The 21,312-nt window shown below is 41.6% G+C and overlaps 1 protein-coding gene across 1 annotated transcript in view; it reads left to right on the top strand.

Moving 5' to 3' along the window:
* Positions 1-21,312, top strand: part of sbf2 (SET binding factor 2) — a 665,078-nt gene that overhangs the window by 71,372 nt on the left and 572,394 nt on the right. Inside the window, exon 2 of the mRNA XM_041196757.1 lies at positions 6,398-6,483. Coding sequence (XP_041052691.1) covers positions 6,398-6,483 — 86 coding nt within the window. The remainder of the gene's footprint in view (positions 1-6,397; positions 6,484-21,312) is intronic.

The following is a 21,312-nucleotide window of genomic DNA, read 5'->3' as shown; positions in this document are numbered from 1 at the left end:
TGAGGAACTCCTCTGTTGATGCCCTGGAGCTGAGATGACTGATCTCGAACAACCACAACCATCTTCCTTTGTGCTAGGCATGACTCCAACCAGTGGAGAGTTTTCCCACTGATTCCCCACGACTCCAGTTTTGCTAGGGCTCCTTGGTTCCACACTCGGTCAAATGTGGCCTTGATGTCAAGGGCAGTCACTCTTGCATCACCTCAGGCATTCAGTTCTTTTATTCCATGTTTGAACCAAGGCTGTAATGAGGTCAGGAGCCAAGTGGCCCTGGCGGAACCCAGACTGTGTGTCAGTGAGCAGGTTATTGCTGAGCAAGTGCTGCTTGATGGCGCTGTTGATGACCCCTTCCATTTCTTTACTGATGATAAAGAGTAGACTGATGGGGTGGTAATTGGCCGGGTTGGATTTGTCCTGCTTTTTGTGTACAGGACATACTTGGGTGATTTCCACGTAGCCGGGTAGATGGCACCTTTGTAGGTGTGCTGGAACAGCTTGGCTACTGGTGTGGCAAGTTCTGGAGCACAAGTCTTCAGTACTATTGCCAGAATATTGTCAGGGCCCATAGCCATTGCAGCATCCAGTGCCTTCAGCCGTTTCTTGATATCATGTGGAGTGAATCGAATTGGCTGAAGACTGGCATCTGTGATGCTGGGGACCTCCGGAGGCGACCAAGATGGATCATCCACTCGGCACTTCTGGCTGAAGATTGTAGCAAATGTTTCATCCTTATCTTTTGCACTGATATGTTGGGCTCCTCCATTATTGAGGATGGGGATATTTGTGGAGCCTCATCTGTCACTGAGTTGTTTAATTGTCCACCACCATTCACGACTGGATGTGACAGGACTGCAGAGCTTCGATCTGATGCATTGGTTGTGGGATTGCATAACTCTGTCTATCACTTGCTGCTTATGCTGTTTGGCATGCAAGTAGCCCTGTATTATAGCTTCACCAGGTTGACACCTCATTTTTAGGTTTGCCTGGTGCTGCTCCTGGCATACCCTCCTGCACTCTTCATTGAACCAATGTTGAATCCCTGGCTTGATGGTCATGGTGGAGTGGGGGATATGCCTGAGCATACAGATTGTGTTTGAGTACAATTCTGCTGCTGCTGATGGCCCATTGCACCTCATGGATGCCCAGTCTTGAGTTGCTAGAGCTGTTCGAAATCTGTCCCATTTAGCATGGTGGTTGTGCCACACAACACAATGGAGGGTATCCTTATTGGGAAGGTGGGTCTTCTTCTCCAAAATGGCTGTGCACTGGTTACTTCTACCGATACTGTCATGGACAGATGCATCGGAGGGCGAGGATGAGCTCAAGTATGTTTTTCCCTCTTGTTGGTTCCCTCACCACCTGCCACAGGCCCAGTCTAGCAGCTATGTCATTTAGGAATTGTCCAGCTTGGTCAGTAGTGGTGCTACCGACCCACTCTTGGTGATGGACATTGAAGTTGCCCACCCAGAGTACATTCTGCACCCTTGCCACTCAGTGCTTTCTCCAAGTGCTGTTCAACATGGAGGAGCACTGATTCATTTGCTGAGTGACAGTGATAGGTGTAATCAGCAGGAAATTTCCTTGCCCATATTTGACATGCCATGAGACTTCATGGAGTCTAGAGTCGATGTTCAGGATTCCCAGGGCAACTCCCTCCTGAATATATACCAGTGTGCCTCCACCTCTGCTGGGCCTGTCCTACCAGGGATGGCAGTGGTGGTATGTTTCTGTGAGTATGACAATGTCAGGCTGTTGCTTGACTAGTCTGTGAGACAGCTCTCCCAATTTTTTGGCCCTAGCCCCCAGATGTTAGTAAGGAGGACTTTGCAGGGTTGACAGGGCTGAGATTGCCATTGTTGTTTCCGGTGCCTAGGTCCATGCCAGGTGGTCTGTCCAGTTTCATTCCTTTTCTGTGACTTTGTAGCTGTTTGTTACAACTGAGTGGCTTGCTTAATGGCATTTTAAAAGTCAACCATATTCCTGTGGGTCTGGAGTCACGTGTAGGCTAGACCAGGTGAGGACAACAGATGTCCTTCCCCAACGGACATTAGTGAACCAGATGGGTTTTTACAATAATTGACAATGGTTCCATGGTCAAAATTGGACTTTTAATTCCAGATTTTTATTGAATTCAAATTCCACCAACTGCCGTGGCAAGATTCGAACCCGGGTGCCCAGAGTATTACCCTGACAATACCACTACGCCATCACCTAAGTGTGAGTTATTGCATTTTAGCAATGAAAATGAAAAGCCCATGTAATACTTAGAAAATAGTCTAAATGAGGCAGAGGAGTAGAGGGGTTTGGGAGTACAAGTAAATAATCATTTAAAGTAGTAATGAAGGTTAAGAAGGGTATTTTGAAAAAGCAAACCAAGTACTTGGGCCTGCTTCTAGAGGGAAAGAAATTAAAAGTGGAGAAGTTATGTTAAATTTGCATCAAACCTTGTTTCAGCAACACAACAACAACAAGTTGTATTTATAAAGCACCTAAAACATGCTAAAACATCCCAAGGTACTTCTCAGCAGCATTGTCAAACAAAATTTGACACAGCCATGCATGGAGTTATTGGGGCAAGTGATCTAAGAGGTTTGTGTGCCTTAAAGGAGGAAAGAATGGTGGAGAGGGTTAGGATGGGAATTCCAGACCTTAGGGCTTTGGCTGCCAATGTTAGTGCAATTAAAATTGGGAATTCTCAAGAAGCCAGTATTTGTGGAATGCGGATACCCAGGAGGGTTGTTGGGTTGGAGGGAGGCTACAGAGATGGGAGGAGTGAAGCCATGGAAGTTGAACGCAAATTGAACATAAAATTAAGCATATATTAAGTGATGAGTGGTATTTCACTCAAAAAGATTAATTTCACTTTTAATTGCTGATACAACAAAGATATGCCTTATGTAATTACAAGCACTCTCATCACTTCCCGCACAAATGTGGCACCACATGCAATTCACAGTCTTTCCAACTCGGTCCCTACGTAGGAGCTCTCACTTTTTCCCTCAATGAATTCGGCCCTTGAGTTGCTTCATGGGCAGCCTTATTCCAGCTCAAGTTCCCCGATAGGGTTAACACCCTATTGGCAGACTCATGCAGAATTTCCTTAGCTAGGTTCATGACAGTCTTAATGGCCTGGATTTCCATCGCAATTGCTTTGAGCTTTTTTTTTCCAATTCTAATTCTGTCTCTTTTCTTTTTCTCTCAAAATCAAGTTCATTTTCATTTCTCTTACGAATTCGTCTTTTTTCTTGTTCTAATTCCAGTTTATTTCAGGTCTTTTTCCCTTGCCCTTCTGTTTGCAGTTTCATCCTTTTCTAATTCAATATTTGCTAGTTCGACTTGATCACTAATAGGAAAGTCCTCCTCCTCCTTAAGCTTCAAGTTTGAAACCAATTCCACAATGATCTCTGCTTCCTAGCACCTGATTTTAAGTCAACCATCAATTCCTCTGCTACAGCCTTCAGGTGTCTGTTTTCAACTGTTTCAAGGCATCCAGAGATAAACCTATTTGCTCCAGAAAGGTCTGAGCATTAAAGGTAGTCATAGTGATTCCCACCGAATACAGCAAAAGTATATGTGAAATTTTGTTTGTTAAAATACTGGAAATTTCCATGAACCCACTTTCACCTATGGTTTTGAGATCCCGGACGGGCCCCCAATTTGTTACGATCCCCATAGAGACCAATAGACCGAGAGGAAAGGGATCACCAAACATCTCCGATAGAAGGAATCAATGGACGAGATTTCACCTTTTATAGCTTTACTTCAAAAGTCAAACCCAAAATCTATATAAAATTAAGCATGCATTAACAGAAAAATGGTATTTCATTCAAAAAAAAGATGAATTTCACTTAACTGGTCGATAGCACAAAGGTACCCTTTACAAAATTATAAGCGCACTCATACTTTCATCACTGTCCGCACAGATGTGGCACTATGGGGAATCTCACAGTCTTTCCAACTCAGCCTCCAATACATATGATATCTCACTTTTTCCCGAATGGATTTGATCCTCGAGTCGCTTTCACCGCATTCTTATTCCAGCTGAAGTTCCCGAATATGGTTAACATCCAAGTGGCACACTCCTGTAGAACCTCCTTAGCTAGGTTCACGACAGTCTTGATAGCACAGATTTCCCAGAGACTCTTTTATCTCAACCCTTTAGTGGTCCTTGTTGAATGGTTTGGTGGGCTCAGGCAAAACTGAAGTAAAATTGTCCAACCCACAATCTTTGCATTAACCCCATCTTGAGCTCTCTGTCCTGTTTTAACTGCATTATACACACACTTCTTTGTGAATATGCCTTCTCTGTTCTCCCCTTTGTTGCAGGAATACAGACTGAAACATGACACCACCCCAGTTTTCTTTAATTAGTCTTTTATTTTAGTTTTCATCCCCATAGCAGCCTCAGCCACAGTTTAACTTCTCAGAAGTCATACCCGTGAAATCCAATTATACACTCTTTCCTAGAAATCGGTCTAGTTTCACTTCAGGGATATCTCACAAATACAAGCTTTTGCAAAGAACAGTGCAGTGGCACACTGTGCTTCATAGATAAAAACAAAAAAGCTTCGGATGCTGGAAATCCAAAACAAAAACAGAATTACCTGGAAAAACTCAGCAGGTCTGGCAGCATCGGCGGAGAAGAAAAGAGTTGACGTTTCGAGTCCTCATGACCCTTCGACAGAACTGTCGAAGGGTCATGAGGACTCGAAACGTCAACTCTTTTCTTCTCCGCAGATGCTGCCAGACCTGCTGAGTTTTTCCAGGTAATTCTGTTTTTGTCACTGTGCTTCATGCCTGTCTGTCCCATTGTTCTGGTAATTGTCATAATGCTAGTGCACATTCTCAAGTACCCGTATTCCATCTAGACCATTGGCTGGCTAGCTGGGGAGAAGGGCTAGCCCCTGCATGTGTAGCCCTTTATATCTGTCAGCATACAGATGATGCAATGAGATACAAGTAGAGCCATTCTTCCACTCAAACCCTGACTGAGCAAATCATTGGTTCCATTGTCTGGATAACTTTGCAGGTGCCCTGCTGTACAGGCCCCAGAGAGTAAAAAAATTGTTATTGAGCTCCATGTGCCTTTACTTTGCCCTGCAAAAGGATCAGACCCACCTACAGAGAAAAATGTAGAGGAGCTTGAGGAACTGGAAGACACAGAGGATGACTAGGAAGAGCAAGGCCCACCAATCCTGCCAGTTGCAAGATCTCTTTAACAGTAGTCATTGACAAGAGTTTTGAGTAAACTTTCCCTATACCCCCTACACCAGCAGTCCTTTACAACATCAGTCCCTGTTATTCCACAATCTTTAGGACTGTGCTCAATCGAAACATACCAGTGTCTTCATTTCTGTCATATCATTGCGCCTGGTCAATAAATACATACAAAACCAACATATTGCATCAAGAATTTTATTTGGGGAACAAAGTATTCACAAGAACAAAAACCCATCCAATACTACTGAACATTTCTCGTTTAGTGTCACTGTCAAGGCTGGCATTTCTTGCTCATCCTTGGTTGCCCTTGAGAGATGGTAGTGGATCTTCATAAACTGCTGCTGTCATGTGGTGAATGTACTCCTGAAGTACTATTGGAAAGGGCATTTCATGATATTGATATCGCAACAGTGAAAGAATCACAGTTTATATCTAAGTCAAGATGGTATCTGACTCAGAGAAATTTGGAGGTAATAGTCTTCCCATTGTCCTGCTGTGTTTGTCCTAACTAATAGAGGTTGTGGGTTTGGGAGGTGTTAAAAAGCCTTGGGAAGTTGCTGATATTTAGAGGTATTTTGTGAAGAAGGAAAGATGAAGATTAGTTTAGGCTTTTTTCAATGTTTGGGTTTAATGGTAAAAGCCAACATGCTAAACAAATGGTCAGTATAGCAGTTCCCATTATGAGATTTATTAGTTATCTGTGATACTAACGGAACAAATGTATTTGTAGGTAATGTAAATACTCTTTTTTTTTGTTTTACAGGAGCCACCCAAAAATGCTTATTTTTTTTGTGGGTATCTCTTGGAGATTCTTCCCTAAATTCTTCGTGTAAATGTGTACCCCGAGACATTCTGTTGAAACTTCTATATCAAAGTACCTTGCCTTGCAACAGCATAACATTTGATTTGCTGTGAGCAATATTATAGGAGATCTACTGGCTATTGCATTGGCTAAAGTTACCTTTCTGCTACCAACTATTATTAGTTGAATTTTTTGGCATGTTCAATAAATTGGTAACTAATGGCAGGATTGTAAATCATTAAGGAATGAATAAAGGTGATTGAAGTATTGATTATGACTGGTAGTGATTTTTAGTGATTTCATTAGCACATTTTCTCCCTATTAAGTAATAGTGTGGTAATGCATTTTCAGTAATGTTAATTTCTTTTCCTTCAGGATCTGTTGAAGGTTCAGGGAAGATAATTCAGCGTTTCCCACAAAAAGATTGGGATGATGCACCTTTTCCACAGGGAATAGAATTGGTAAGTACATAAGCTCTCATTTTGCATTTCATAACTGGAAGTTGGGTTTTTCTTGAATTAATTTTAAGCAAATATTAGCTAAGCATAAGTATTTCAGGGTCTTCCCGAACCTATGTCTTCTAGTTACTCTCCTCTTCTTGAGCTCTCTGCCCAAAGGCAGGTCCAACCCACAACCCCTCGATCTCCTACACAGGGAGGGCAAGGAGGCAGGGCCCGAATCCATCCCTGCTGGACCAGGGATTGAACCCCATGCTTCTAGCTATTTTGGAATGGAAATAATATTTTGATGAAAAGTATTAGTTTTGAAGTTTATTTTATATGAGAACGCAAGTAGCGTGTAATGTTTTGGTGTAAGTTAATAACACTAGGGACAGAAGTTGGGTATCATTACAGTTAATTGTATTTAAAAATATACTAAACTGACCTACTCATAGTATCAACATTGTACTTAAACAAAATATAAATGAATGAATATCAATGAGGACTGTGTTGGAGATGCAATTGTTGGATGCTGCTTGCGTTCTCATATAAAATTAAACTTCAAAACTAATACTTCTCATCAAAATATTATTTCCATTACAAAATAGCTAGAAGCATGGGGTTCAATCCCTGGTCCAGCAGGGATGGATTCGGGCCCTGCCTCCTTGCCCTCTCTGTGGAGGAGATCGAGGTGTTGTGGGTTGGACCTGCCTTTAGGCAGAGAGCTCAAGAAGAGGAGAGTAACTAGAAGACATAGGTTCGGGAAGACCCTGAAATACTTATGTAACAAAATTTCCACTGACAAGTAAAAAACGGAAATAAGGGTAGTAATAAAAAAAATAATTTGCTTGTTTGTAAGAATACTCTGTATGTAGCCTTCCTGATGACTTGGAATGGGCCATATCATTTGTTAGTTAAGTAACCTGAACTTTTTCATTGGCATATGAGAATGGAACCTGACATATACTTCCAGTGATTAAATATTTTTGGACAAAAATATTTGTTAAAACTTGCATTAGGTAAAAGCATTAAAAACTTAAGAATAAATCAGTAATTCATTTTAACAAGCTCAATTAATGGGAAGTCCAAATGTAGTTTGAGTGAAGCGTATTAAATTTGGTTTTCGCAGTCTGATTTTAAATCGCCACTTGATTGACATTTTAATGGCACTATTTTCTGTTGGTGTGTTTTCAGTTCTAGTAGAGGAGCACTCATCTTGGTATTGGTTCATATTTTGCCTGATAGTTGACAGATGTGGAGAAATCCAAAGTTCTTGCCTACAGGGGTACATAGTGACAAAGAGCATGAAAGTGGAAATGGTATCTAAACACCTACTAGCTGAATAGTAAATGTAGAATAGTAGCTACTTTTGAGTGTTATAGAACTAGAATTTCATTCTAACTCCCAGAGAGCAGTGGAAGCTGGGTCATTGAATTTATTCAAGGCAGAGTCAGACAGATTTTTGATAGACGAGGGGGTCTAGGGTTATGGGGTGTGGTGCTGGGGAAGCAGACAGGAAAATGAAGTTGAGATCACAACCAGATCAACAATGATCTTATTGAATGGTGGAACAGGCTTGAAAATCTGAATGACCTCCCACTCCTATGTGACTATGTTCCTATGTCTTAACTGTAAAGCTGGATTCTACTAAGCTAACTCCTATCTTGGTATTCTTTAAATGTAATAGAATTTTTTTTAAGCTGGGGATGTGTTTTTTACCACTGAGAGTCCCCCATGTGAGGCTCAACGTTTATTTTGCTCAGAGAATGTCAATACTTTATTTAATGGTATGTCTTTGAAATTAATTGGTTATAAGAAACTAGGATATCTACTACTACATCACTCGTGGACTTGGGAGGGAACTAACAACAAAGAAGAACTAAAACCAGCAGGAGATCTGAGAAGGGTATGAGCCACCTGGGAGCACAGGTGGTAAGGGAACAGAGGCTAATATTGCAGTGTTGTACATTTTTCTGGAATTAGTTCTCTAAATGTGACTGGACCTTGTTGACTGTTTGGCCAGTAGGCACCCTGTGGTTAGTATGGACTTGTTGCAACACAGAAGAAAATCTGTAGCCATATAGTCTATAATCCTACAACTCTACATTTAAATCTTTAGATACAAACCTATTTCAGAATGACTATGTTTTGTGTATATTTACATGATCTGCTTTAAATATAGCTGTTATACAATGTTTGATGGGGCATTTTCAGATGTCTGAAAAAATGCTCAAATAAGAATGAAACTTGATACCACAAAGTGTGTTCCGCAGCAAAATGTTTCATTTCATTATAATAGGAAAGTTCTGAAATTATACGTGAAGTTCTTTGCGGTTTTGAGTGATTTTATAAATGAAATTTTTTTAGTTTGTATCTTTATTTACTATTTACTGTGTGATCTTGGATGCATTTAGTAGAAATAAGTTGTATTTTTATTGTATCTTTCACAACTAGGACATCCAGAAGTGCTTTAGAACCATAGAAAAGTTACAGCACAGAATGAGGCCATTCAGCCCATTGTGTCTGTGCCAGCTGGAAAATAAAGAAAAATAAAAACTAGCTGTCCATTCTATTCCCACTTTCCAGCACCTGGTCCGTAGCCTTACAAGTTACAGCACTTCATGTGCTGATCCAGGTACCTTTTTAAAAGAGTTCAGGGTTTCTGCCTCCATCACCAAACCAAGCAACAAATTCCAGGCACCTACCACCCTCTGGGTGAATAAATCTTTCCTCATGTCTCCTCTAATTCCCCTACCAAGCACCTTAAATCTGTGCCCCCTGATAATTGATCTCTCCGCTAGGGGAAACAGGTCTTTCTTGACTGTTTTATTTTGGGCCCTCATAACCTTGTACATTTCAATTAAGTCACCCCTCACCCTCCTCTGTTCTAAGGAAAACAGCCCTAGCCTATCCAATCTTTCCTCATAGCTGAAATTTTCAAGCCCTGGAAACATTTTTGTAAATCTCCTTTGCGCTTTCCAGAGCAATTATGTCTTTCCTGTAATGTGGTAACCAGCCTGTACACAAAATTCCAGCTGCGGTCTAACCAGCATTTCATACAGTTCCAGCAATATATCCCTGCTTTTGTATTCAATACCTCGTCCAATAAAGGAAATCATTTCATTTGTTTTTTTCACTATCTTATCAATGTGCTTTATAGCCATTGAAGTACCTTTCAATTGTCACCTCTTCCCAATGCTATCTTCTTGTTGAACAATCCCTCATTCCACTGTTTTATACCTAATATACTTGAATACTTTACTGTTGTGCTTTATATTTCCAACTATATATTGCTATGTACTGCCAGTCTAGATTATATGCCCAATTCTTTGGGGCTTGACCTAATTTCCTTCTGACTCAGCTGAATGAGTGATACCACTGAATCTAATCTTATGTCCGAATTTGATGAACTCGCACTGATCAGTGTCATTAGAAGCAATTTAGGGATGTGTAAAAATCTTAGTTAAGCATTTGCATATTAAATCCAATAGAATCACATAATTCAGTCAGAAATTTGATTTTCATCCTTGATGATAGAACATAGGGACATAACAAATAGCATTAGGAGTTGGCCATAAAGCCCCTCAAGCCTGCTTCATTATTCATTAAGGTCATGGCTGACCTTCGATCTCACCTCCACTTTCCTGTATCTCTTGATTCCCTTAAAGTTCAAAAATGTAACAATTTTGGCTTTGAATGTATTCAATGATTAATCATCCACAGCCCTCGGAGATAGAAAATTCCAAATTTTCACAACTCTTTGAGTGAAGAAATTTCTTCATGTTTTAGTCCCCAAATGATTGAACTTTATCCTTAGAATACGCTCCTTCCTTCTGGACTCTGAGCAGGGGAAACATGCTCTTAGCATGTACCCTGTTAAGGTGTCTCAGAATCTTAGCTGTTTCAATGAAATTATTCCTCATTGACACTCCAGTGCGTATAGGCCCTAATCCTCTATCTCTTCTGCGACAACCCTTGCATCCCAAGAATCAATCTAGTGAATCTTTGTTGCACCAACTCTTAAGGCCGAGTACATCCTTCCTTAGGTATGGAAACTAAAACTTTACACGGTACTCCAGGTGTGGTCTCGCTGAATCCCTGCGCAGTTGCAAAATTACATCCTTATTCTTGTACTCCAATCCCCTTGCAATAAAGGCCAACATACCGTTTACCTTCCTAATTGCTTTATGCACCTGCATGTTAGCTTTGTGTTTTATGTTCAAGAACACCCAAATCATTTAATAGTTTCTCACCATTTAAAAATATTCAATTTTTCTATTACCAAAGTGAATAAACTCAAATTTTCCACTCCATCTGTCACCTCTTGCCCACTCAATCAACTGACCTAGGTCCCTTTGCAGACTCTTTGTATCCTTCTCACAGTTTACTTGCCCATCTAACTTTTTAGCATCCGCAAAATTGGATACATTACATTCGGTCACTTCCTCTACGTCATCAATATAGATTGTAAATAGCTGAGGCGCCAGCACTGATCTGTGTTGCACCCCATTATGATCAGCGTGCTAACCCGAAAGTGACTTGTTAAATTCCTAATCTCTGTTTTCTCTCCGTTAACCAATCCTCTATCCATGCTAATATATTACCCCAACATCATGAGTACTTTATCTTGAGTAGCAATCTTTTGTGTGGCACTTTATTGAATGCCTTTCGAATATCCATGTAAACCATATCTTCTGGTTCCCCTTTATCTGTCCAGCTAGTTACGTCTTCAAAAAAAGCACAATTTCCCTTTCATAGAGCCATGTTGACTCTGCCTAATCATATTGTGATTTCCTAAGTGAAGTGTTAGCACTTCCTTAATAATGAATTCCAGCATGCTCATGATGAATAGTATCAGGCACGCTGGCTTGCTCCCCCTTCTTTCTTGAATAGTAGTGTTACATTTGCTACCTTTCAATCCACTGGGACTGACCCTGATTAAAGGGAATTTTGGAAAATCACAATGAGGGCATCTACTATTGCTGTAGCCACCTCTTTTAAAACTTGGGATGCAGTTTATCAGGTCCAGGTGATTTGTTAGTGTTTAGTCTCATTAATTTCTCCAGGACTTTTCTTTTACTAATATTAATTACCTTAAGTTCCCTCGCTGTTATGAGATCCTTGATTCCCTAAGGTTTTTTGTGTCTTCTACTGTGAGGGCAGATGCAAAGCTAGATACAAATTATTTGTCTAACGTCTCTGCCATTTCCTTATTCTCTATATAGTTTCTCCTGCCCCAGCCTCATAGGAACCCATGCTTACTTTTGCTCCTCGTTCTTCCCTTTTACCTACTTGCAGAAGTCCTTACAAGCTGTTTTTATATTACTTGTGTTATGATCTCAGGAGAGACAAGTTTTAAAAGTAAAAGAAATCTGAAATCCCAGTTATTTACTAAAGGAGTCAAGCTGTAAGATTCTAGTTTAAAACAGAAAAGTTTTTACTATAAAAGAGTCAACAAACAGTAAATACTACCTTAACCTTCTATATTCTAAAACCCGAAGTTATCGTTGGTTAAACATGAATTAACAGGCAAATTGCGGTGCAATATATACTGTAAACTACTCATTAAATGTTAGAATCAATTGAGACAGATCTTACGAATTGGCTCTGCAGAGTAGCCAGCGTATAGGTCATCAAACTTAGTCAAAAACTCCTTTAAAGACTCTGTCTTCCTTGCAAAGAAGTTCAGCTCTTCATCTTCTAGGATGTAGTCTGATCCCCAGCTGTGCACAACCAACTTGAGTTCCACGGGCACAGTCTTCACCATAAATAGCAAACAACTGCAGGATCTCCTCAACTTGGTCTAGATGGTGTAGATCTACCAGTGTTATCTTCAAATAACAGAAACAGTCACAACAACTATTTCTTTACTTATTCTTATCTTCTGGCTCTAGCCTCTGTCTTCAGCCTGCCTGTACTACACCACTGGACTCAACACCTATTACTGAGATCTGAGGGCCCTCTGTGCCCTTTTATATGATTTTAACCAGGTTCAATCTTAAGTTCCTTAGCAACTAGAGGATCAGCTTCCTTCCTCGGGCTCCCCTTTGAGTTAGGGCCTGTCTCAAAAAGTACAAGCTTTAACCCACAGATTCTGTCACATGTACTATTTACTCTTTTTTTTCCTCCCTCTTAATCAAATTTTATCCTTTGCTGGTTTCTAAAACTTTCCCTAATCCCAGGGTTGCTCTGTTTCATGGCAATATTATATTTTTATCTATGGTTCCAAAGACTTCCAAACAAGAAAATGTGTAAATAGCTATGCCATGCATATACTTCTGTGTATTATGTATGTTTGCATTGTTTCTACCAGTGAAACATGAAACTATTTTTGTAGAAATATTCCCCAAGTAAAGTTGAAAAAGCATTCAAATAATGGAAGACATTTACCTTCATTTCTATATTCAGTTGCTTTTTTCAGAAGTTCTTGCAATGTCAATTCATTCTGTTTGCTTGCGAAATGTGTTTGTATTTGCTATAATTTACAGCCTTTCCATTAAACTGCATTAATGGCATCATTTGCCTTTCAGGGTTGAATTCTGCAGTGTGTGTGTCACCAAATGGAGTCTTGAGTAACCAGTTGATAAATTATAATGGCATGGAATATTTATGTGATAATACACACATCTTTAAAGTTGCTAAGTGATTTCTTCAATTTGTAACTAGTTCTGAACTAGTCATTAATATTTCTGCTGTTGCTGCATATGACAGAGTAAGCAGTCATCTTGGGTGTATTCCATTTTCTTCTGATTAACGATGATGGAGCAATAGCCTGAAGCCTAATGATTTAGTCAAAAAGCATTTTGGAAGAGTTTTATAATTATTTGCAAACTTTGTTGATGTGGACATTTGGAGTATGAACAAAATACCCAAGAGTGTTGCAAGCAATATTGTATGTGTTTTTTTTTAGAATTTCATCAGAGGCCAGATGCAAAGCTCATTGTGACCATAGCTAAAGAATGCAACCATAAGATTTTTAAACTTGTCAAGTTTAATATATCGTATGAATCCAGAGTTAATTTTTCGACATTAAATACTTGGTTAATATTCCCTAACACATTGGGGAAAGGAATATGGAAGAACTGTTGTATATTTCTTTCCTTACTTCCAGATATTTGCATTGTTTTATATCCCAATTGAGAGACAGGGTAAATGCTTTATTAGAAACATTAGAATAAAAAAAGGCTATTCACCTTCTTGAACCTGTTCTGCCATTATCTTAGATTACGGCTGACCTGTAGCTCAACTCAATTTACTCACCACTTCTTGATAACCTTGGATACTCTTACTTAACAGGAATCTGTCAATTTCATCCTTGATGATAATTTCGATTGATTCTGCATCCACAGCCTTTTGAGGGAATGATTTTGAGTTACACTACCCTATGTGGAAGAAAATGCTCCCTAATTTCAATCATTTGGGCAACATGAAAGTTGCTCATATAATTCTGTTTCTTTTTCTCTAGTTTGCTATGACTTTTTAAAATTGCTACTGTGAAATTTCAAAAATCCCCTGCCCTTGACCATAAATGACGTTGATCTATATTATGGTTGCCATTTTGATAATTGTAGGAGAACGTTTCTGCTTCATTGATGGAAGTGGCATGGCAGGAATACAATAAATTGAGTGTTTGCTAACTTTTTGATTTCCTGAAGTTAGCCCTAATTAGCTGTATGTGATGAATGGCCACCCCAAATTGGCCCTGGTTCCTAGGGCTTTGTTTTATGTTAGGAAAAAAGAATTGTACAAATATAAAAATCAAAAGCTGACACTGCAGTGTAGTACTGAGAGAGTGCTACACTGTTGGAAGTGCCATCTTTTGGATGAGATGTTAAACCAAAGCCCATCCTGTCCTCTCAGGTGGACGTGAAAGATCCTAGTGCACTATTTTGAAGATGACCAAGGGAGTTATCCCCATGTCCTGGCCAATATTTATCCTTTCATCAGCACCACAAAAACAGATTATCTGTTCATTATCACATTGTTGCTTGTGGCAGCCTGCTATGTACAAACTAGCTGTTGTGTTTTCTATATTACAAGAGTGACTATACTTCAGATGTACTTCATTGTTATTGGGATGTCCAGTGATCATGAAAGCTGCTGTATAAATCGAAGTTTTTTTTCATAAATCTAATCATAACAGCTGTCAATTAAATTTAAGTGGTCACATTGTGGTGACTGTTTTCAGCATTACCAAAAGAGAGGCCGCAAATATCTTAATTTATTTTTTCAAACTGAATAAGTGTGTAACTGAATTCTCTTTGGAGGTCTTACTGCAAGAGGTGGTTGTAAAGATTTTGCGCTTAACACTCCAGGGTAAAATACAGAGACCTGTAGTGCAGAAGGAATCCTGCTACGGCAGTTGGTAGAATTTGAATTCAATAAAAATCTGGAATTAAAAGTCTAATGATGACTGTGAAACCATTGTTGATTGTTTTAAAAACCCACCTGGTTCACTAATGCCCTTTAGGGAAGGAAATCTGCTTTCCTACCTGGTCTGGTCTACATGTGACTCCAGACCCACAGCAATGTGGTTGAATATTAAGGATCCTCTGAAATGGCCTGGCAAGCCACTCAGTTGTATCAAATCACTACCAAGTCTCAAAAAAGAAATGAAACCGGACTGACCACCTGGAATTGACCTAGGCACCAGAAATGACTATGGCAAACACAGCCCTTTGGACCCTGCAAAGTCCTCCTTACTATCAGTTGGGAGCTCGTGCCAAAATTGGGAGAGCTGTCTCACAGACGAGTCAAGCAATAACCTGACATAGTCATCCTCATGCAATCATATCTTACAGATAATGCCCCAGGCACCACCATCACCATCCCTGGGGATGTCCTGTCCTGCCGACAGGACAGACCCAGCAGAGGTGGTGGCACAATGATATACAGTCAGGAGGGAATTGCCCTGGGAGCCCTCAACATCGACTCCGGACCCCATGAAGTCTCATGGCATCAGGTCAAACATGAGCAAGGAAACCTCCTACTGATTCCCATGTACTGCCCTGTCTCAGCTGATAATCAGTGCTCCTCCATGTTGAACACCACTTGGAGAAAGCATTGAGGGTGGCAAGGGCGCAGAATGTACTCTGGGTGGGGGACTTCAATGTCCGTCATCAAGAGTGGTTCGGTAGCACCACTGCTGACTGAGCTGGCCGAGTTTTGGGGGGGGGGGGGGGGTTGGTTGGTTGGTTGGTTGGTTGGTTGGTTTGTTGGGACGAGCAAGCAATGATAAGAGCAGATGTCACAGACAAAAGAACACAGAGGTGTTGAAGGTAGTGATATTATCTAAATGAATGTGCTAATTAAGAATGGATGGTAGGGCACTCAAGATACAGCTCTAGTGAGGGAGGGGTGGAAAGACTGGTGGGGCATAAAAGATTTAAAAATAATGGAAATAGGTGGGAAAAGAAAAATCTATATAAATTATTGGAAAAAACAAAAGGAAGGGGGAAGAAACAGAAAGGGGGTGGGGATAGAGGAGGGAGTTCAAGACCTAAAGTTGTTGAATTCAATATTCAGTCCGGAAGGCTGTAAAGTGCCTGGTCGGAAGATGAGGTGCTGTTCCTCCAGTTTGTGTTGGGCTTCACTAGAACAATGCAGCAAGCCAAGGACAGACATATGGGTAAGAGAGCAGGATGGAGTGTCAAAATGGCAAGCAACAGGGAGGTTTGGGTCATTCTTGCGGACAGACCGCAGGTGTTCTGCAAAGCGGTCGCCCAGTTTACGTTTGGTCTCTCCAATGTAGAGGACACTGCATTGGGAGCAACGAATACAATAGACTAAATTGGGAGAAATGCTGCTTCACTTGAAAGGAGTGTTTGGGCCCTTGGACGGTGAGGAGAGAGGAAGTGAAGGGGCAGGTGTTGCATCTTTTGCGTGGACATGGGCAGATGCCATAGGTGGGGGTTGAGGAGTAGGGGGTGATGGACCGGACACGGTTGAGGGCCCTGTCAACGACCGTGGGTGGAAAACCTCCCCATCCACCACTACTCTCCTCCGTCTGGCTGAACTTGTTCTCACACTGCCAACTCTCTCAACCGTATCCGGCCCATCTCCTGCGCATCCGCCCTCATGCCTTCTCCTCCCTCCCAGAAACATGATAGGGTTCCCCTTGTCCTCACTTATCACCCCACCAGCCTCCGCATTCAAAGGATCATCCTCCACCATTCTGCCAACTCCAGCATGATGCCACCACCAAACACATCTTCCCTTCACCCCCCCGCGGCATTCCGTAGGGATTGTTCTCTCCGGGACACCCTGGTCCACTCCTCCATCACCCCCTACTCCTCAACCCCCACCTATGGCACTTCCACCTTCCTTTTGTTTTTTCCAATAATTTATATAGATTTTTTTTTCCCACCTATTTCCATTATTTTTAAATCTTTTATGCCCCGCCAGTCTTTCCACCCCACCCCCACTAGACCTGTACCTTGAGTGCCCTACCATCCATTCTTAATTAGCACATTCATTTAGATAATATCACTACCTTCAACACCTCTGTGTTCTTTTGTCTGTGACATCTTTTGATTATCTGCTCCTATCATTGCTTGCTTGTCCCTACAACCACACCACCAACCCCCCCACCAAACCAGCTTATATTAGCTTATATTTCACCCTTCTCCTCAGCTCAGTACTGTGGAAGGGTCATGAGGACTCGAAACATCAACTCTTTTCTTCTCCGCTGATGCTGCCAGACCTGCTGAGTTTTTCCAAGTAATTCTGTTTTTGTTAGGGAGAAAAACATACTTGATGACCTCCTCACCAACCTGCCTGCCTCATGCATGACAGTATTGGTGGGAGTGACCACCGCATAGTTGTTGTGGAGACGAAGTCCCGCCTTCACATTGAGGATACCCTCCATAGTGTTGTGTGGCACTACCACTGTGCTAAATGGGATAGATTTCAAACAGATCTAGCGATTCGAGACTGGGCATCCATGAAGTGCTGTGGGCCATCAGCAACAGCAGAATTGTAGTCGAACGCCACCTGTAACCTCATGTCCTGGCATATCCTCCACTCTACCATTACCATCAAACCAGGGGTTCAACCTTGGTTCAATGAAGAGTGCAGGAGGGCATGCCAGGAGCTGCACCAGGCATACCTAAAAATGAGATGTCAACCTGATGAAGCTGCAGCACAGGACTACTTGCATGCCAAACATCATAAGCAGCAAGTGATAGAGCTAAGTGATCCCACAACCAACGGATCAGATCTAAGGTCTGCAGTCCTGCCACATCTGATTGCGAATGGCAGTGGACAATTAAACAACTCACTGGAGGAGGAGGCTCCACAAATATGTCCTTCCTCAATGACGGAGGAAACCCAGTAAATCAGTGTAAAAGATAAGGCTGAAGCATTTGCTATAATCTTCAGCTAGAAGTGGCGAGTGGATGATCCACTATGCAATACAGTTCACTTCCAAAATGTTTTTAGTTTTTTGCCTCAAAAGGATGTATATACATTCAATTTTAAAATAAATTAATCAACTGGATTATGAAAGGCAATGATATCCATGCTACCAAATGAAAAGTTCTTGTACTTTCTTAACCAAATATGCAAGTTAAGCACTTACAGATAAAATCTGAGTAGCGCTCCATTAAAATGGCTCCAATGATGCTCAAAAACTGCCTATGAACAGCTGCCAACAACTTCATCAATAAAACATTTAAACTTACCGCACAAAAAATATTCCTTTAGTGAGCAAAATATTTACAAAGTTTTACATCTTTCATACTAACCAAATTTCTAAAGAATGTTTGAACTTATACACCATGAAATTATTTATCAAATCGAACCATGTATCACAGGAGGATAAAAACAAAAAACTGCGGATGCTGGAAATCCAAAACAAAAACAGAATTACCTGGAAAAACTCAGCAGGTCTGGCAGCATCGGCAGAGAAGAAAAGAGTTGACGTTTCGAGTCCTCACGACCCTTCAACCAGTTCTGTCGAAGGGTCATGAGGACTCGAAACGTCAACTCTTATTTTCCCCGCCGACGCTGCCAGGCCTGCTGAGTTTTTCCAGGTAATTCTGTTTTTGTTTTTTATCACAGGAGGAGGCCATTTGTCCCATTGTGCCAGTGCTGGCTCTTTGAAAAATGCCATTCCTCACTGCCCTCTAAACTTCTCAGTTTCAAGTATGCATCCAACTTTCTTTTGAAAGTTACAACTGCACCTGCTTCCATTACTCTTTCAGGCAGTACATTCCAGGTCATAGCACCTTGCCGTTTAAAAGAAATTTTCATCATCTCCACATTTTTTTTCTTTAATCTGTGTCCTCCGACTGCCAGCCCTCTTGCCAGTGGAAACATTTTCTCATTATGTACTCTATGAAAAACCCCACATAATTCTGAATATTCCTATTAAATAGGAACTGAATAGGTACATTGCATCAGTCTTCACAGTGGAAAACATGAATAACATCCCCAAAGTTCAAGAGCGTCGGGGGGCAGAGGTGAGTATGGTGGCCATGACCAAGGAGAAGGTGCTAGGAAAACTGAAAGGTCTGAAGGTGGTTAAATCACCTGGACTAGATGGATTACACCCTAGAGTTCTGTAGGAGATAGCTGAAGAGAGAGTGGAGGCATTAGCGGTGATCTTAGATTTTAGAGTCCATTATTAAGGATGAGATTTCAGAATACTTAGCGCATGGTAAAATAGGGCAAAGTCAGCATGGTTTCATCAAGGGGAGGTCATGCCTGACAAATACGTTAGAATTCTTTGAGGTGGTAACGAGTAGGTTAGACAAAGGAGAGCCAATGGATGTTATCTACTTGGACTTCCAGAAGGCCTTTGACAAGGTGCCACACAGGAGGCTGCTCAGTAAGATAAGAGCCCATGGTGCTAGAGGCAAGGTACTAGCATGGAGAGAAAATTGGCTGTCTGGCAGGAGGCAGAGAGTGGGGAAAAGGGGGTCCTTCTCAGGATGGCAGCTGGTGACTAGTGGAGTTCTGCAGGGGTCAATGTTGGGACTACAACTTTTCACTTTATACATTAATGATCTAGATGAAGGAACTGAGGGCATCCTGGCTAAGTTTGCAGATGATACAAATATAGGTGGAGGGACAGTTAGTATTGAGGAGGCGGGGAGGCTGCAGAAGGATTTGGACAGGTCAGGAGAATGGGGAAAGAAGTGGCAGATGGGATACAATGTGGGGGAAGTGTGAGGTCATGCACTTTGGTAGGAAGAATAGAGGCATAGACTATTTTCTAAATGGGGAGAGAATTCAGAAATCTGGAGTCCTAGTCCAGGATTCTCTTAAGGTTAACTTGCAGGTTGAGTCGGTAGTTAGGAAGGCAAATGCAATGTTGACATTTATTTCGAGAAGACTAGAATATAAAAGCACAGTATAAGGCTCTGGTCAGACCACATTTAGAATATTGTGAGCAATTTTGGGCCCTGTAGCTTAGGAAGGATGTGCTGGCCCTGGAGAGGGTCCAGAGGAGGTTCACGAGAATGATCCCAGGAAAGAAAGGCTTAACATATGAGGACTGTTTGAGGACTCTGGGTCTATACTCGATGGAGTTTAGAAGGATGAGGGGGGGAGATCTGATTGAAACTTACAGAATACTGAAAGGGCTGGATAGAGTGGACGTGGGGAAGATATTTCCATTAGTAGGAGAGACTAGGACCCGAGGGCACAGCCTCAGAGTAAAGGGAAGACCTTTTAGAACAGAGAGGAGGAGAAACTTCTTTAGCCAGAGAGTGGTGAATCTATGGAATTCATTGCCACAGAAAACTGTGGAGGCCAGGTCACTGAGTGTATTTAAGACCGAGATGGATAGGTTCTTGATTGGTAAGGGGATCAAAGGTTATGGGGAGAAGGCGGGAGAATGGGATTGAGAAACTTATCAGCCATGATTGAATGGCGGAGCAGACTCGATGGGCCGAATGGCCTAATTTCTGCTCCTATGTCTTATGGAGTCAATGAGAATCACTGGGAAAACTCTCCACTGGTTGGAGTCATGCCAGCACAAAGGAAGATGGTTGTGGTTGTTGGAGGCCAGTCATTTCAGCTCCAGGACATCACTGCAGGGGTTCTTCAGGATCATGTCCTCAGCCCAACCATCCTCAGTTGCTTCATCAATGACCTTCCTTCCACCACAAGGTCAGAAGTTGGGATATTTGCTGATGATTGTTCAATATTCAACACCATTCATGACTCCCCAAATACTGTAGCAGTCCACGTCCAAATGCAGCAAGACCTGGATGATGTCCAGACTTGGGCTGACAAGTGGCAAGTAACATTCACGCCACACAAGTGCCAGGTAATGAGCATCTCCAACAAGAGAAAATCTAACCATCACCCCTTGACATTCAGTGGCATTACCATCATTGAGTCCCCCACTATCAACATCCTGGGGATTACCATTAACCATACACTGAACTGGACTGGCCACATGAACACTGGCTACAAGAGCAGAGGCTAGGAATCCTGCATCAAGTAACTCACTTGCTGACTCCCCAAAGCCTGTCCACCATCTACAAGGCACAAGTAAGGAAAGTAATGGAATACTTTCCACTTGCCTTGGTTAGTGCAGCTCCCATAACACCTAAGATGCTTGACACCATCCAGGACAAAACAGCCTGCTTGATTGGCACCACATTCACAAACATTCACTCCCTTCACCACTGACGCACAGTAGCAGCAGTGTGTATCACCTACAAGATGCACTGCAGTAATTCACCAAGGCTCCTGCGACAGCACCTTCCAAACCCATGGCCTCTACCATCTAGAAGAATAAGCAAGGGCAGCAGGTAGATGGGAGTACCACCACGTTGAAGTTTCCCTCCAAGTCATTCATTACCGTGACTTGTAAATATATCGCCATCCTTCATTGTC

Source organism: Carcharodon carcharias, chromosome 10 (assembly GCF_017639515.1).
Source record: "Carcharodon carcharias isolate sCarCar2 chromosome 10, sCarCar2.pri, whole genome shotgun sequence".
Taxonomy (NCBI): Eukaryota; Metazoa; Chordata; class Chondrichthyes; order Lamniformes; family Lamnidae; genus Carcharodon; species Carcharodon carcharias.
The sequence above is the reverse complement of the archived record's forward strand: the minus strand, read 5'-3'. Positions and strand labels throughout refer to the sequence as shown.